Source organism: Theropithecus gelada, chromosome 16, assembly GCF_003255815.1.
Source record: "Theropithecus gelada isolate Dixy chromosome 16, Tgel_1.0, whole genome shotgun sequence".
NCBI classification, from domain to species: domain Eukaryota; kingdom Metazoa; phylum Chordata; class Mammalia; order Primates; family Cercopithecidae; genus Theropithecus; species Theropithecus gelada.
The window spans coordinates 57,442,708-57,460,352 of NC_037684.1; the positions used below are offsets into that span (position 1 = coordinate 57,442,708).

A 17,645-nucleotide genomic window follows, 5' to 3' on the forward strand; every position below is an offset into this window, starting at 1 on the left:
CCCCCTCACCTGCTCCCCACCCCTTCCATCCCCCTCACCTGCTCCCCACAGCCCTTCCATCCCGCACACCTGCTCCCCCCACCGCTTCCATCCCCCACACCTGCTCCCCCAGTCCTTCCATCCCCCACATCTGCTCCCCCACCCCTTCCATCCCCCACACCTGGCAGAGCCCTCCTCAGATGAACTACAAGACTCCCCTGGTGGGATAAACAGAGCCTGGGTGGTAAAAGACCCCCACGAACAGATGTCACTGCCTTTGGAATTAAAAACATTCCTAGTGGACCATCCCAGCCTCCCTCAGCCCCTCCCCAGACTCTCTGCCAGGGGAATGAGGGGGCCTGTCCCTGGGGAGACGTGGGTGGGACCCGGCGTTATGCCTAGGGCGGGGGTCGTGCTACCCAGCACGGCCGCGATTGAGGTAAAATCAGGTTAAGGTGATCAGCAGCAGCATCAACGAGGAGAAAAGGTCAACAGGGAATAACACACGTCCGGCAACGTGTGGGCGGGAGGGGCAAGGACTGCGGTGGGGCTGCCTTGGTGACAGCTGGGGGTGGGGACGGCTTCCAGGCAAATCCTCCAGCCTGTGAGCACCAGGAGGAAGGTTCTGCCTCAGAACCTAGAAATGCAGCTGCCGCTTTTCCAGAGTGACCTCCTTTTTCCCACCAGAACGACGCTCATCCCCCCAGCCCACACCAGAGCCCCGATTCCCCGTCCTCTCTCTTAGCGCAAATGACTCCAGAAGAGGGGGTTTCTGAGCAGCCAGCCAGCCCAAGGCCACAGGCACCCCAGTGGGGATAGCCTGGGAACCAGCTGTGGTGGGGAGAGCCCCAAGAGGCCACCCAGAGAGTCCAGAGCCCAAGAGGAGCCTGGCACCCTTGGGGACGGGCACCGAGGGGGATGTGGCTCAGGTCTGCCAAGAATACTCCCTCTCTCAGCCCCAGGGGATCATGGCACCGGGTGGGCATCAAAGGAGCAGAGTTGGGAGGCAAGAAGGTGCTGGAGAAGAGTGAGGCAGGCCCGAGGCTTTGGGGGCTGCAGAGAGCCTGCCAGTGGGTCCTGCCCAAAGACAGGCGCAGGCTCCAGGCTGAGAGAGACACAAGCAGGCTGTGCATGGGAGCCTGGAGTGCCCAGCGCCCATGCAGAGGGCATGCAGGATGGCATGTTCTGGGGACAGCTGTGGGGGAGTGGGGACGGGAGTGTCCCCCTAACTCGGTGGCTCTGTGGTCACTGCATTCTTACTGTGTGTTCTGACCGTTTCCTGTACTGACCCTAACCAAAACCTACGGACTGGAAGGCCAAGTGTCTTCCCAGCATGAGACACTGAGACTCACTCACTCTAGGTCTTTCTCCCCACCCATCGGATACCTCTGGGTATCTGCAATGCTCAGAGCCTGCATTCGGCCCAGGGACAGGAGTCACCCAGCAGCCAATGGCAGAGCAGAGCCTAGGAGCTACATTTCCTTCTATCCATCCATCCATCCTTCCATCCAGGTGGGGCTGGGTGAGGGGTCCTAGGTAGGCTCAAGGTTAAAGATAGGCACAGTGTAAGGAAGAAGGCAGTCAGGATGAAAGCGAGTTGCTCCACGGCCCAGACCTAGGCCTGCCCAAGGGAACCTGCTGTCCTCCCAACTCCCCAAAGGCCTGTGTCGGCTCACAGGGCAGTCCCGAGTACGTGCTGCTTCTCACACAGCTCTAGCCTCCCTCTGCCTACGTCAGGCTGGTGCCACCAGGGCGCTCGCTGGTTCTAGATGCAGAGGAGAGACTGAAACAGCCCAAGAGCTTGTCTGCTGCAGAAGTGTCCTGACAACCCGTTCCTGGCAACCCCTAGCGATTCTCACAGCACATTTAGTCACAGAAAAGGGTGAAAAATGCATTTGAGCCTTTGGGAACATCTTGCTTATCTAGAACAAAACCCACCGGGGGACCGAGTGGGCAGGGCGTGGCCCCTCAGTGTGCTGTCCCTGCCGCCGAAGGCCCCCTGGGCTGCTTGCTTGCTCCTCCTCCCGGGAAGGACGGGGTGTGGCCGGGTCTCCCAGCACAGCAGGACATGGCAGCCTGAGGCAAGAGGGGCTGAGACCTGAAGGTGGGATGGGGTTGGCTGAGCCTCCCTGTTCTTTCTTCATCCTGGATTCCCAAACACCTCCCTTCCACCCAAGCTCTGAGCTCACAGTGGCCAGAAGCAGGCCCTGGGATCCAGGGACCTGTCTCAACAGCCACATTTTTCTCTCTGGGTTCAGTTTCCACAGCTGTCAAATCAGGAGCTCGAAACAGACAAGCGGTCTCCGGTGATATTTCTTTTCTGCTGAGGATGCGCCCCTGCCTTTATTTCCAAGTGAAATTTTATGCCGAAGTCTCCCTGCCCACCTCATCCGATAGAAGCAGAAGCAGAGAGAGCAGGGGCCCTGGCTGAAGAGGGGATGTGGGGCCCACCTGTTCACACCTGCTTTTCCACCACCCTTCGCCTGCCTTGGGGCTCACGTCCCTCCCGGGAATTCCCAAGCCCCGCAGGCAGAATCTGAGGCCCACCCCACCGCCCTGCCCTCCTTTCAGGCATCTACAGCTCAGACCTTAGGTTCTGTGCCTGGGCCGCCAGCAGCCTCCAGCAGCCCCTACAGGCAGTTCTCCCAAGGGCCTCGCTCTCCCACGAGGTGGGGGATGTGTGGGGGTGAGAGAGATTAGGGCCTTTGTAAGGACACCTCCGGGTCAGACGTTGAACCTGCAGCTCATGTCTTATCTCCACTTCTCTCCCTGCTTTGGGAAACTCGGGGCTTTTGCCCTGTGGCTGTGGGTTCGCCTCGGCAGCCTCGCAAGGGAACAGCGCCTGTCTAGTCGGTCAGGCGGGCCTGTCTAGGTCGTCTTGCATCTCCAGTCACGCTACGGTCTTTCCTGAAGGCAGAGCAGCTCAGCCTTGCCTCCAACGGCGTGAACACGCTGTGCCCAGCCCTTCCTGCCCCAGCCCAAGGCTGCAGGCTGCACTGGGGCTTAGACCCTCAGCCAGCACCACCACTGTCCACGGCAAGGCAGGGGCTGGCCATGAGGGGCTGCTGTGAGTCTGCGGTGGTCGCAGGCTTGAGAGAGGCCAGCAGAGCCGACCCTAAAGGTGACCCCCACTCAGCATTCATCTGCAGCCTCAGCCCTAACTCTAGGAATTCTCTAGCAACCCTTCGGTGGTGTCCTTCTCTCGAAGCTTTCAGAAAACACGGAAAGTGGGACAACCCTGGGGCTGATTCTTTGGATTCCGAGGAGGAAGCAGTGGCCTCCGCCTGCAGGGAGGAGCCGGGGAGCCATCTATGTCTGCGGCTCTTGCCTCAGCGAGTTTACTGAACGCCCACAGACCCAAGACGACACTCTCTGAAGGGGCACCCGAGGTTGGCTGGCTGAGATCAAACCCGGGTCCTGTGCCTCTGAGTCTGGGAGCCCGGCACCCACCCGGGTCCTGTGCCTCTCAGTCTGGGAGCCCGGCACCCACCCGGGTCCTGTGCCTCTGAGTCTGGGAGCCCGGCACCCACCCGGGTCCTGTGCCTCTCAGTCTGGGAGCCCGGCACCCAGAGCTCAGAACACCTTTGTTTTGGTTTGTCGGGAGGCTGGATGTTCTCAGGGCCTGACTGCATTGGCTCCTGAGGTCCTGTCTGGACCGGCTTCCCTGCGTGGTGCCTGCCCCTCAGAGGTGGGTCAGGGGGAGCGTGCGCCCGGCCTGCCTGACGAGATGGCACTTCCCAGGGGTGGAGGGGAGCAGGCGGAGCCGACTGACACCTCCATCTGTTTCCCGTTGGATGCTTCCTGCCCAGAATCCACTGGGCAGAATCCAGGCTCCCAAAATCAGGAACACCTGGGCGATGGGGGCAGCCGAGCAGGGCTGACGAGAGAGGTTTGTGCCCCATGTTTGGAAAAGCTTTCGATGGCAGGGCAGGCATTCTCGAGGGACCCTGCCCCTGACTTCCGCCACCCAGGACAGGCTCTGCCGCCCACTCTCCAAGGACAACCAGGCGTCCAGACCTGCCTTGAAGAGGGACAGCAGGTGGGAGTCTGGGCTGGAGAACAAATGTGCGTGAAACAGCTGGGGCGGGCGGTGCCAGAGCAGGACAATGGCTGCAGTCAGGGGGCCCTGGCAGGAAGTGGAGAATGAGGAGGAAGTAGAACCAGGCCTGGGGCTCAGCCTCCCGGGTCCCCATGTGCCTGGGGAACTGGCACAGGGGTGGGGGTGGCGGCAGAGGGAGGAGCCCCACGCGGGCCAGCTGTGAGGGCAGCAGGGAGGCAGAACTCCTACGCCAGGAGCCGACGCGCGGCCTGACATGCGCTCCTGGCCTTGCTGGGCGCCGACGTGGGACTAATCTTCCAGGGAGAGGCCACTCCAGTGTCCCAGGACAGGGAGCTACGGGGGCTGTGAGGGCCAGGACAGGGGTTGGGGACAGGCGAGGTGGAACCAAAGGGAAAGGCCTGTCTTCCTTCCCAGTTGAACCAAGGCCTCCCTCAGGGCCAGGGGCCCAGCTGTGGTCAGTGTGGTCCATGCATGTCGCCTGGAAGGATGCACGGGGGAAGGCACTGAGGACCCCCATCGACGGACGTGGATCATCTGCCTGGGAGGGGTCCCAGGACCACCCGTGAAGAACGAGGGGGCTGGAGTGGGAAGGGGCTCTGGGCTAAGATTCCGGGGTCCCCAGGATGCGCAGGACCCCCAGGCAGAGTTGAATGGGGCCAGAGGGAGGGAAGTGGGGCAGGGGAGCCCTTGCCTCCTGCCCCAGCGGGCTCCGGCCCCACGTTCGCTGCAAGCTTCCTCGTGCTCTGCAGAGTAATTGAAACCAGAAGCTGCTCCCCAGCCGCTGACAAAGGCCCCTTGTTCCCGACTACACCAGGCCAAGCTCAGAGCTGCCGCGCCGGGTCATGGTAGGGAAACCTCAGGCCAGCAGGCGGTGAGGGCCCCAACCTTGACTTCCCCGCCCCTACTCTGAGGTTGATTCAGCAAAGCCCAGTCTGACCCCATTAGCTTAAGAAATGATGCTGCCTCGGCCAGCCAAAGGCCCCAACCCAGGGGACCACTTGTAGGTGACAGCCTTTAGGAGGGGGCTGCTGGACAAGTGACACCCAGAACCACTGGAGGGGGGTGGGGGACAGGGTGCCCGAACCTGCCAGCTGAGGGCAAACCAGTACTGACTCCATGCCAGGCCCTGGGTCCAGGGTTTCATGGACCCCCATATTCAGTCCTCGTTACAGCCCATCTGACAGGTCAGGAAGCTGCGGCTCAGAGAGGCAAAGATACTCACTCTGTTCTCCCAACTAACGACGGAGAAAGGTAGACTCAGCCCCCTAAGATCCGTCTGGCCTCAAAACCCTGGCAACACTGGCTGAATGATCCAAGTTCTCGTTTTCCTTTTTTTGAGACAGAGCCTCGCTCTGTAGCCCAGGCTGTAGTGTAATGGCACAATCTCAGCTCACCGCAACCTCCACCTCACGGGTCCTGGTTCAAACAATTCTCCCGCCTCAGCCTCCCAAGTAGCTGGGATTACAGGAGCCCGCCATCATGCCCGGCTAATTTTTTTTTAATTTTTAGTAGAGACAGGGTTTCACCTGTTAGCCAGGCTGGTCTCGATCTCCTGAACTCATGATCCGCCCACCTCGGCCTCCCAAAGTGCTGGGATTACAGGCGTGAGCCACTGTGCCGGGCCTAAGTTCTCTTGTTTTCTTTACCAGATGATGAAGTCCTGGTCATTCTTTGTACCCACAGCCCAGGGCCTGCCATTCAGAAGATGTATCATAAACAGAAACAATGAGTAAACTCGTGAAAACCGTGGACATGCATGTCACAGCACTGACTGGCTCTTCCAGATACGTGAGATGCTTTAAGCTAGTGCTGAAGGTGGAGTAGGAATAGTTATCCCCATTGGATCAATAAAGAAACTTGGCTGGGCACGGTGGCTCACACCTGTAATCCCAGCACTTTGGGAGGCCGAGGCGGGCGGATCACGAGGTCAGGAGATCAAGACCATCCTGGCCAACACGGTGAAGCCCTGTCACTACTAAAAATACAAAAATCAGACAGGTGTGGTGGCGGGCACCTGTATTCCCAGCTATTCGGGAGGCTGAGGCAGGAGAATTGCTTGAACCCGGGAGGCGGAGGTTGCAGTGAGCCAAGATCACGCCACTGCACTCCAGCCTGGGCTACAGAGCGAGACTCCGTCTTAAAAAAAAATAATAATTATATATATAATCTATATATATATATAGAAAGAAAGAGGGTGTAGACAACATCGGATTTGCCAATCTGGGCTTTGTGAGCCATTCCCAGTCCCGAGGCAGGGGACTGGCCTTCATGACCTCCTCAGAGTGTCAGTTCTAATATCTCTAATCTCTCTCAAGCTTCCAGGTGGCAGGCCAAGAATGTCAAAGAAACTACCTCTTCCTGCCACTCCTCCCGTCAGACACAGGCTCCAAGCTTTGGAAAGGAAAAGGAGGAAGGGGAGGGACCCCATCAGGCCCAAACTCTGCCGTCGGGGGTGAGGGTGAGCCACCGCCCCCAAACTCTGCCGTCGGGGGTGAGGGTGAGCCACCGCCCCCAAACTCTGCCATTGGGGATAAGGGTGAGCCACCGTCCCCAAACTCTGCCATTGGGGGTGACGGTGAGCCTAGCCCCCAAACTCTGCCGTCGGGGGTGAGGGTGAGCCAGGGCCCCAGCATCGAGACGTCAGAGTTTCCCTCTTGGCCTAGAACCTGCCCCTCCCACCACAGGTCTTCAGCGCTGCTGTGCCCAGGGAGGGGGGCCCTGGCAGGCACGTAGGGAAGTGCAGCTGCCTCCCAGGCACAGGCAGCAGAGGTGGAGTGTGGGGTGAGGGCTGTCCGCAGCCTGCGGTGAGCAAGCGAGGGAAGGATGAGGCAGGGCGGGGGAGCAGGCAGGGGGTGCAGAGGGCCCCTCGGGTTTAAGTAGCTCCTTGGTCTCAGACCCTTCTCCAGTCTGGGGACTGTGGCAGAAACTTAGCTGTGGGGCCCCAAGGGAAAGCTCTTTCCTCAGAGCCAGCCAGCCAAGAAGGGCCGGACCCTGGGAATATGCTAATCAGCTTGCGGGTAGGTCGCTCCAACAGCAAGGCTGGAAATAGAGTAGGATAAACAGACTGGAGTCCCCTGGGACCAGGAACCAGGGCAGACTACGTGGGGGGCAGGGGCAAGAGCCGGGCAGTGGGGGGCTCCCAGCTAAGCGGACTGGGATGGCGTCCCTGAGTCTGGGGCCCTCGTTCACCCACTAACAAGCTCTGTGACTGCAGCTGTCTCGCTCACCCTTGCTGGTGTCCATTTCCTTCTCTCCAAAAAACAGGATTGTATGAAATGCCCTCTAAGATTTCTTCCAGGCCAGGCGCGGTGGCTCATGCCTGTAGTCCCAGCACTTTGGGAGGCCGAGGCGGGCAGATCGCCTTAGCTCAGGAGATCGAGACCAGCCTGGTCAACATGGTGAAACCCCGTCTCTACTAATAATATAAAAATTTCCAGGTATGGTCGTGGGCACCTGTAATCCCAGCTACTCGGGACGCTGGGGCAGGAGAATCGCTTGAACCTGGGAGGCAGAGGTTGCAGTGAGCCGAGATCGCGCCATTGCACTCCAGCCTGGGCAAGAGAGAGAGACCCCATCTCAAAGGAAAAAAAAAAGACTTCTTCCGGCCAAAACCCCCACGAATCCTCTCCTTTTATTCATTCCTTCTACTGGCGTTGCTCACAGCTCCCGCGCCACCCCTGCTGAGGCTCCTGAATTTCCTGGGACCCTCCCTTCACATTCCTTCCTCCCTGGAATGCCCACCCTACTCCTTTCTGCAGATGCAGAGCCTGCCCACCTTGCTAGAATAACACAGAGCCTTAGCATAGCAACTGCGCTGGCCGTTTTATACAACGATTTCTATAAACAATATAAACTACTTTTAACAAAGTATTCAAAAAGGTGCTTAGGAAGACTCCATACAGCCCTAGAAAAAGAGGAGGTTTATAATAATCCATGAAAATATACAAACAGACAATCCAGGCCCTGATTAAATCTCTATAAAAATGTGTATACCTCGAGAAGGGAAAAGGCACAGAATAAACTGGCTGCTTTGGAGGAGTGGGAGTAGGGATGGTTTCTGATTATGTTTCAAGTCTCTTTGCTTCTACTGCAATTTTCTTTCTCATACAAACATTGCTTCCGGAATTAAAAAACCCAGGGCTGCCAAATCACTCTCGTTCCACCTCCTCCTTGAAGCCTCCCTAATTCCAGCCCAGGGTGACCCTTCTGCCTTTGAATTCCTGCGGGACAGTCTTCTTACGGCAGGAGGCAGCGGGGCATCTAGAAATGGGCTCTGCAGCCAGCTGCCCGCCCTGGCTCACTCCTGGGCACATGGCCTTGGCCGGGCTCCTCAGCCCCAGCTTCCTCGTCTTTCTAGCTGTGATGCCATTCCTCTCCCACAGGGTCCTGGGAAGATCCCCTGAGACAGCAGACGGAAGCATTTAGCACCGTGCTGGGCTCGTCCTGGGCTCGCCGATGTGTGCACGGCTATTGTGACTGGCATCTTGCATTCTTCTCACTGGAGAACATGGATCAACAGACTTGTCTTTCCAATCGGACAGTGGGTCCCTTGAGGCCAGGACCCTGCACCTGCGGAGCTGGGACCTCACAGATCACACTAAGTGCCCCTCCTCCTCTTTTCTTTTCTTTTCTTTCCCAGACAGAATCTCACTCTGTCTCACCCAGGCTGGAGGGCAATGGAGCAGTCTCGGCTCACTGCAACCTCCACCTCCCAGGTTCAAGGGATTCTCCTGCCTCAGCCTCCCAAGTAGCTGGGACTACAGGTGCCCGCCACCACGCCTGGCTAATTTTTGTATTTTTAGTAGAGAGGGGGTTTCGCCATATTGGCCAGGCTGGTTTCGAACTCCTGACCTCAGGTGATCCCCTGGCCCAGCCTCCCGAAGTACTGGGATTACAGGCACGCACCACCACACCCGGCTATTTTTTGTATTTCTAGTAGAGACGGAGTTTCGCCATGTTGGCCAGACGGATCTCAAACTTCCGACCTTGTAATTCGCCCGCCTTGGCCTCCCAAAGTGCTGGGATTATAGGCGTGAGCCACACACCCAGCTAATTTTTGTATTTTTAGTAGAAACAGGGTTTCGCTATGTTGACCAGGGCGGGGGGTGTCAAACACCCGACCTCGTAATTCGCCCACCTCGGGCTCCCAAAGTGCTGGGATTATGGACCATGCCCAGCCACCAGGCCCAGCTAATTTTTGTATTTTTAGTAGGAACGGGGTTTCGCCATGTTGGCCAGGCTGGTCTCGAACTCCCGACCTTGTGATCTGCCCACCGCCTCCTGCTCTTTCCCACGTGTGCTCCTCTCCTTCCTCCCAGGGGCACCAGGCACAAGTGTCCCCTGCCCCGGGGACTCCAAAACAAAGGAGGCTTGCCTTATGCCATAAAGCAGCACCTCAGCTGCCTCTCCAGGCCACCAGCCACGCCACGGCCCTCTGCCGGGCTGGGGGATTTGTCGACAAAGGCCTGAGACGTGGGGCCACTGCACAGAGGAGGGAGCATGGCCTTCCCTACATACCGTACGCAGAGGTGGCCTGACCAAGGTACTTAACCTCAGTACCCCAGTGTCCTCATCTGTAAAATGGCGCGCAGGGACTGTCATTCTCCCTGGAGGACCACGACAAGGATCACACGAGGAAATGACGTTCGGGAAGCGGCCTCCAGGAGCACGAGTGCTGGACACACACCGGTGACGCGTGCTGCCATCTGTCTGTCACTAAATGCTGCCCCCACCCCAGCCCGCCGCTCCGACTCCTGCCCCACTGCCCCATCAGGCGACCCAGAGTTGGGGCCTCATCACAGCAGCAAACGCCTGTGCTTAGGCCGTAAGGCCCTTGCTTTCTCTGGATGGGCTGGTGGGAGGGGGCCTAGAGAGAAGTGGGGGCCCCAGAGAGCCCTCCTCCTCCTGCTGCCTTTCCTTCAGGCCCTGTGAATATCCCTGAGGGCTGGACCCTATCTCAAAGCCACCTCCGACTATGTCCTCAGCGCCTGCTGGGGGGCAGCAAAACGGCATTCCAGAGGCCAGTGCCAGTTTCCTTCCTTAGATGCGTGGCTGGAGGGGAGGCAGGGACAAGCTGTGGGGACAGACTGTTCCATGACTCCGTGGGGCCCAGGTTCGTGGGAACAGCTCTGTTTCGACTCTTCTCCCAGCCTGGCCATCCGCGGTGGCTCTGAGGGCAGTCACAGGCGAGACTTTCTGAGCCACGCCCCCGGGGGATGCCTCCCCCACCGGAGGAAGCTGGTGAGATGGTTCTGCGGCGGAGGGCCAGGGCCGGGCCTCGGCACGCTGAGTGCTGGGGGACTTCAAAGGCCTCCAGGGGACGCTGGCTCTGAACTGCCCACTCACAGACCCAGGTCAGCTGGCAGCAGGAAGGTTTGTGTTTCTTTTAATATCAACTCCCAGGCATTTAACATTCCTCGAAGCTTAAACACAGAAACATTTCCCTTACCAGACTCTGCCTTCTGCTTTGCCAAACGTAACCTGGCTTCCTCCCTCCCCCACGGCCTCCATCTGCTCCCGTCTCCAAGAGGCTTGCAGTGACTGACGGTGTGTTTCTCTCGGGGCTTGTGCAGCTGAGTGAGAAGGAGGGAGGCGACGGGGCTGAAGTCCAGGTGGGGGAATGTGTCCTCGGGCCCTGGAGGCTGAGTTCTCGAGGGGCTGGGGCCCACCGTGCCCACAGAACTGAGTGAGAAGGAGGGAGGCGACGGGGCTGAAGTCCAGGTGGGGGAATGTGTCCTCGGGCCCTGGAGGCTAAGTTCTCGAGGGGCTGGGGCCCGCCGTGCCCACAGAGCTGGCTGCCTGGCACACCCCCGTAACTCTTCTATTCCACAGCCACCAGTGGCCCAGGGAGTGTGGCGTGGCGGCCACTCTTGTCTCTTGCCTGGGCGTCTCCCGGGGCTGGACGAGCCAGCCCAGAACCCCTCCGTGCCTGTCCCAGGGACCGGGAGATGGGGCTCTCACCCCTTATCCCTGCAGAGAGCAGGTCCCAGGGACTGAATCTCCAGAGCCCATTTCCTAAATAACGAAGGACTGGCTGGCAGTTGCCTGGCAGCCCTGTCTCCCTGGCGACGAGTACTGAGAAGCAGGGTGCCGGCCCCACAGCATCGGAAAGAGACGCGTTTAGGAACACGGGGCATATGCGGCGGAGGCCAGGCCCCTCCATGTGGGGTCCCTGGTTCAAACACTGGAGCCTGAGGCGGGGCGGGGAGTGGGAGACCCACACGGCTCCCCGGGGGCAATGCTACCAAGGACCTGCAGGTAAGAGCCAGACACCCAACGCGGTGGCCCTGACAATGCATCAGAGAACAAACGCTTCCTGCTGAAAAGCATCATTCAGCCCCCTGTTGTAGACAGAGCCATCACGGCCTGCGCCTGGAACACGTCCGGGGCTACCCAACGCCCAGCGCACCCAACGCCCGAGGCTCAATCCTAGTACGTGTTAGTTACCGTCTCCCTTCATTTCATGATCACAGGATCTACCCCCAAACCAGACCCCTTGCGGCATAGCGCGAGGCCACCCGAGGGGCCAGACGGGAGTGTGAATCCACCACGCCACACCTTTCCCGCTCCCAAGCCTCGTTCTCTTAATAGCCTGGTCAATAGCAGCCATCTTCAAAACTGGCAGAATGTTTCAGAGACACGCGCAGCACACACAAAGGCCCTTTTCCTACCTATGTTTGTAGGGAGCCAAAAGCACAGTTGAGGTATAAATGCTTTTTTTTTTTTTTTTTGGAGACAGGGTCTCACTCTATCACCCAGGCGCGACCTCGGCTCACTGCGACCTCCGCCTCCCCGGTTCAAGCGATTCTCCTGCCTCAGCCTCCTGAGTAGCTGTGACTACAGGTGCACGCCACCACGCCCGGCTAATTTTTGTGTTTTTAGTAGAGATGGGGTTTCACCATGTTGGTCAGGCTGGTCTTGAACTCCTGACCTCGTGATCCACCTGCCTCGGCCGCCCAAAGTGCTGGGATTACAGGCATGAGCCACTGCGCCCAGTGGCATAAATGCCCTTAACCTGAGGTGCAGCCTCTACTAACACCCAAGTTCCCACCCGAAGCCTCAGGCTCCCAACACAGCTGAGTAAGGTCCAGCCACCCCAGCAACAAGTCAGAGACCACTCCCGGCCCCCGAGCCAACCAGACGGCCCCTAAGTCCTTCGGGCAGAACAGCAAACGCCTGGTCCATGTGCTTCCCTCCGGCCCCCATCAACGGCAGACACTGTTCCTCACACACAGCATTCCTCCCCCCGGTTCGCCGACGCAGCCTCAGAATCCTTCTCACTACGGCGTTCCGTGAAAAAGCCACCCGTAGACTAAAGCTGGGGTGTGAAAACAAAGCTGGCTGCTTCCATCTCGCAGAAGCGCAGATGACCCACCTGAGACGCCAGGCACACACCTGGGCTTCCGAGGCCACACCAAGCGGCCACCTCTAGCAGGGGAGAACCACCTCCTGAGGAACTTTCCTCCAACCAGCTTGGAACCAAAATCACCAAAGAGCAGGCTCCTTGACCAGGACTCCTTTTCAACTGGAACCGTCTCCCGGAGGCTCCCCAGCCTTGCCGTGGCACCCTGGCCTCACCTGGATCTGCCCTTTGCCCATGATCTTGTCCACGATCTCGTTGTTGTCCTTGTTGACCTTGGTCTTGTCATAGCACTTCTCATAGCACAGGATCCTCAGGGACTGGGAACCCTCCAGCTCGATCTCAAACTCCTGGGGAAAGATGGGACAAAGGGCCCTGAACCTCTGAAGCTGGGAGGCCTGGCTTTCCGGCAGGTGCGGGCCCCTCAGCTCTGCAAGGAGGACTGAGTAAGCACAGCCCACAAGGAACACGTCAGATTTTCTGGAGCTCCCAGAGGCCTCCCATCACCGATGGAGTCTGGGGCCTGAGCTGACAGCGCAGGGTCTGACACCCAGACACACACCGTGATCAGAAACCAGAGGAGCAGGGGACAGAAAGGGGGGCACAGGCAGAGCTGGTCTGACCAACGGGCCTGGCCATCCCCAGCAAACAGGCCATGGGCACGGGGTGGTGGCAGCACACTCAGGGTAGTGGCGGCACACTCAGGGCGGTGGGGGCACACTCAGTGGCAAACTTGAGGGTCCCTGCAGAGACACCAACCCCTGCCACTCACCTCATCCCACTTGGGCTCTGCTGTGTCCCGGAACACCCTGGTTTTGGCTTTGCTGACAAAATAGCCGAAGGAATCCACCTCCAGGGTACAGTACAGGTCTGTGGGGAAGGACAGACAGAGATACCGTATGAGTGGGGCCAGGGTGGGGCCAGTGGGGCAGCGCTCAGGATGGAGGGGGACATCGCATCTGTCCTTTCCAACATCCTTGAGGACAGCACCTTGGCTCTCGCCTCCCTGAAGCTTTGGACCATCTGGCTCCTCCTGTTCCCCTGCCCCCTTCTTAGGGGCTCTGCCCACCTTAGCCCACTCCACACTCTGCCCTCCCCACCTCAGCCCAGCCCACGCTCTGCCCTCCCCACCTCAGCCCAGCCCATGCTCTGCCCTCCTCACCTCGGCCCAACCCACACTCTGGCCTCCTCCTCCCTCTAAAGGGCCCTCAACTGTGCTGTGTCTGCATCTTCCTCACCATGGAGACGTTACCACAAACTCTTCACTGAGCACCCTGGTGCCACCTCTCCCCATAACACTGGTGCCCAGGTCTCAACAGCGGCATTTCTGGGGTGGGAGGTGCTGGAGGCGTTTAGCACCTTGCCTCTGGGTCCTGAATGCTCGGAGCAACCCCCCCAAGCCCAGGGTGCTATGGTTTCCTCTGTTGCACTTAACATAAACCACAGGGATCTGCTCTACCCGTGCGTCCCTAGTCTCTCTCCCCCCACGACATAAACACCACACTGGAGAAGCCTGAGTTTTCTTGCCCGCCGGTGCACCCGCAGTACCAAGAACAGGCCTGGGAACCCAGCCAGCACACGGCCAATGAGGCTCCGACCACCACCAAGTGCTCCAGGTAACAAGGCGGTGGGAGGCTGGGGCGGGACGGCAGGGCCAGGGGCGTTCCCCGGCATTTCCACCTTGAACCCTGGCCTTCAGGCTGAAAATCTATCCCAGGACACAACTGCTGAGGCCACAGCACCGGCCCGGACCCCAGGCCCTCTGCAAACCCACAGCCCCACTGGGCTCAGACCCCGGCAGTCCCCCCACCTCCAGGGACATGCCGAGGTTGTTCCCAGGGTACCGGAGGCCGTGAGGGGGGTGCCTTCGGGGCACCACGGCCAACTCTCTGCAGCGTGAATCAAGGCAGAGGTCAGAGTGCGGGCAGACGGTGCAGGTGGCTTACTCTGCTTGGCTCCCGGAGCTGCCCAGCTGGGCTGTTCTCCATCAGAACAGCTTCCCTGGCCGGGCACGGTAGCTCACGCCTATAAATCTCAGCACTTTAGGAGACCGAGGTGGGCAGATCACCGGAGGACAGGAGTTTCAGACCAGCCTGGCCAACACAGTGAAACCCCGTCTCTACTAAAAATACAAAAATTAGCTGGGTGTGGTGGCGGGCGCCTGTAATTCCAGCTACTCAGGAGGCTGAGGCAGGAGAATCTCTTGAACCTGGGAGGTAGAGGTTGCAGTGAGCCAAGATCTCGCCACTGCAGCCTGGAAGACAGAGCGAGACTGTCTCAAAAACAAGAATGGCTTTCCCACAGAAAGGGGAGTGCAGCTGCCCCAAGAAGCCTCCAGCTGGAGCAACAGAAAGGAGACCCAGGTGGGCATCGGAACACACGGAACGTGGGTGCGGCGGATTCGCAGGCGAACAACACAGAGGCGCTGAGCACCCCGGCCTGGGCCAGACCAGGGAGTGGGTCTGTGTGTCTGAGACGGGCCGTGAAGTGCTGTCATCATGGACTGATGTCTGTGTGAGCAAACCCTCCTTGAGGGGCTGGGGACGGCTCACAGGGTCAGAGCGAGGGATGGGGATGGCTCACAGGATCAGAGCGAGGGTTCCGGAAGGGGCTGGGGGACGGCTCACAGGGTCAGAGTGAGGGATGGGGACGGCTCACAGGGTCAGAGCAGGGTTTGGAAGGGGCTGGGGGACGGCTCACAGGGTCAGAGCAAGGGTTCCGGAAGGGGCTGGGGGATGGCTCACAGGATCAGAGCGAGGGTTCTGGAAGGGGCTGGGGGACGGCTCACAGGGTCAGAGCGAGGGATGGGGATGGCTCACAGGGTCAGAGCAGGGTTTGGAAGGGGCTGGGGACGGCTCACAGGGTCAGAGCGAGGGTTCCGGAGTCAGACCATCTGGGCCACACCCCGGCTCTGCACAAACCACCTCACTTCCCTCCCCGGGTTCCCTGTCTGCAGGGCAGGAACAGTCACGGTGCCTACACCCTGGGCCTGCCTGTCCCAAGGTCCTGAGGTTACCACCGCTGAAGACACAGGGCCTCACCTCTGAGTGAGAACAGACGTGTGAGTGGGTCAGGGGTGGCGGCGGAGAAGGGAGTGAGGATAATCTGGGGGTAAGGAGAGATTTGGGAGCAGCTCAGCCCGGCTCTGACACCCGCCCAGGCTGGGAAGAAGAACGCCTGCTCCACGCCACGGGCCTGGCTCCCTGAGGTGAGGACCTTCCAGCCAGCGGGAAGCAGGAGAGGGAGGAGGGGTGGCATCTGGGGGCCACGGAGTGGAGGCGCCTGGTCCACACACGGGTGGGATGGTCCTACGGAGCTCACTAGCCAGAAGCTTCTGAGCAGCAGCCCCCAGAAGGGGGGTCTGTGGGTTTGGAGAGAGTTCAGGAAGCTTCCACGTTAACAAGCAGCCCGAGTGGCCGTGTGGGGGTCCTGGCCAGACTTCAAGAACTGCCCTAAAGGGAAGAGGTCGGGCTCTGGTGCCGGAAGACGTGGATTCTGCTGCACCACCTGCTACTGCCTGACCCCAGGAAGGAACCTGGAGCCCCTCCGAGCCTCAGTGTCCTTGTGTGTAAAATGGGGATGGTTTCCGTGACCTCGGCAGGACACCGGAGGCTCAGAGTGGGCCGGAGACTGAGAGGCTTTGAACACGCCACGGGCTTTGACCGTGTGAGTATGTCCACACGCCGGCCACGGTCTCATCTTCTCCAGGTGCACGGCAGGTGCTGTGTAAATTAACGACTTCATTCCGCATTTCTGAGCTCCTGTTCATGCCGGGGTAAAGGAGACCCGGTTCCCGCCCTCAGAGAACTCAGTGGGAGGCAAATTGTAAGTGACAAAACAGCACTTACAGGTGCGACAGGTGCTATAACCGGCTTGCCCTGAGCGGGATGGGGGCACGAAGAAGGGAGCCCAGTTTGCCCCAGGAACTCAGGGAGGCTTCCTGGGAAAGGCAGAGGGCCCACAGTGTCACCTCTGTGTGGGGCGCTGCAGGGAGGGGGCGAGGGCAGACCCCACCTGCCAGTGAGGAACAGGGAGTGGGAAGGGAGTCAGGAGCCTGGGGTTTCTGATCCTCTGTGATGTTAGGTCTTTTCTCCTCTCTGTAACTCAGTTACCTCCTCTGGCAAATAGGTAGAAACTATCAGCTATCTAACTGACTCACAAATTCCCATGCGGGTAACAAGTAGAGAAAAAGTGCAACCAGGTCGGGCACAGGGGCTCACACCTGTTATCCCAGCACTGCGGGAGGCCAAGGTGGGCAGATCATGAGGTCAAGAGATCGAGACCATCCTGGCTAACACAGCGAAACCCCATCTCTACTAAAAATACAAAAATTAGCTGGGTGTGGTAGCAGGCACTTGTAATCCCAGCTACTCAGGAGGCTGAGGCAGGAGAATCGCTTGAACCCAGGAGGCAGAGGTTGCAGTGAGCTGAGATCGCACCATTGCACTCTAGCCTGGGGGTCAGAGTGAGACTCTGTCTCGAAAATATAAAATTAAATTAAATTTAAAAAGTGCAACCAGACTGGGCACAGCAGCTCATGCCTATAATCTCAGCACTTTGGGAGGCTGAGGTGGGAGGACGGTTGAGCCTAGGAGTTCAAGACCAGCCTAGGCAACATAATAAGAACCTGTCTCTACAAAAAAAAATTTTTTTTAATTAAAAAAGAAGTGCAATCGTACTTTGTGAAACACTAAAAACAGATTTAGTACGACAAATCTACAAATAGAGGAGACAACAGGGAACGCTGCACACACACCATCATATCCGAGCCTGCTCTCCTGTCAAAATTCACAAGTGTGATTGGCTTTTAGTGGAGGCCCAGAGAGGTTAAGAAACTTGCCCAAGGTCACACAGCTTGTCATGGGCACATATAAAGTTGGAGTCCACGTGTTTGTTGCCCTCGGTTTCTTTTTTTTTTTTTTGAGAAGGATTCTCGCTCTGTCGCCCAGGCTGGAGTTCAGTGGTGCGATCTCAGCTCACAGCAACCTCTGCCTCCTGGGTTCAAGGGATTCTCCGGCCTCAGCCTCCCAAGTAGCTGGGACTACAGCTGCCCACTACCACGCCTGGCTTTTTTTTTTTTTTTTGAGACAGAGTCTCTCTCTGTCGCCCAGGCTGGAGTGCAGTGGCCGGATCTCAGCTCACTGCAAGCTCCGCCTCCCGGGTTTACACCATTCTCCTGCCTCAGCCTCCCGAGTAGCTGGGACTACAGGCGCCCGCCACCTCGCCCGGCTAGTTTTTTGTATTTTT

General features: G+C 58.8%; 1 protein-coding gene across 4 annotated transcripts in view; it reads right to left on the reverse strand.

Moving 5' to 3' along the window:
- The window catches only part of ABR (ABR, RhoGEF and GTPase activating protein), a 223,968-nt gene that overhangs the window by 32,313 nt on the left and 174,010 nt on the right, over positions 1-17,645 (reverse strand). For all 4 annotated transcript variants that reach the window (XM_025361130.1, XM_025361131.1, XM_025361133.1 and 1 more), the window contains 2 exons: positions 13,171-13,268; positions 12,617-12,748 (listed from right to left, as the gene is read on the reverse strand). In XM_025361130.1, the coding sequence (XP_025216915.1) occupies positions 12,617-12,748; positions 13,171-13,268 (230 nt within the window). The remainder of the gene's footprint in view (positions 1-12,616; positions 12,749-13,170; positions 13,269-17,645) is intronic.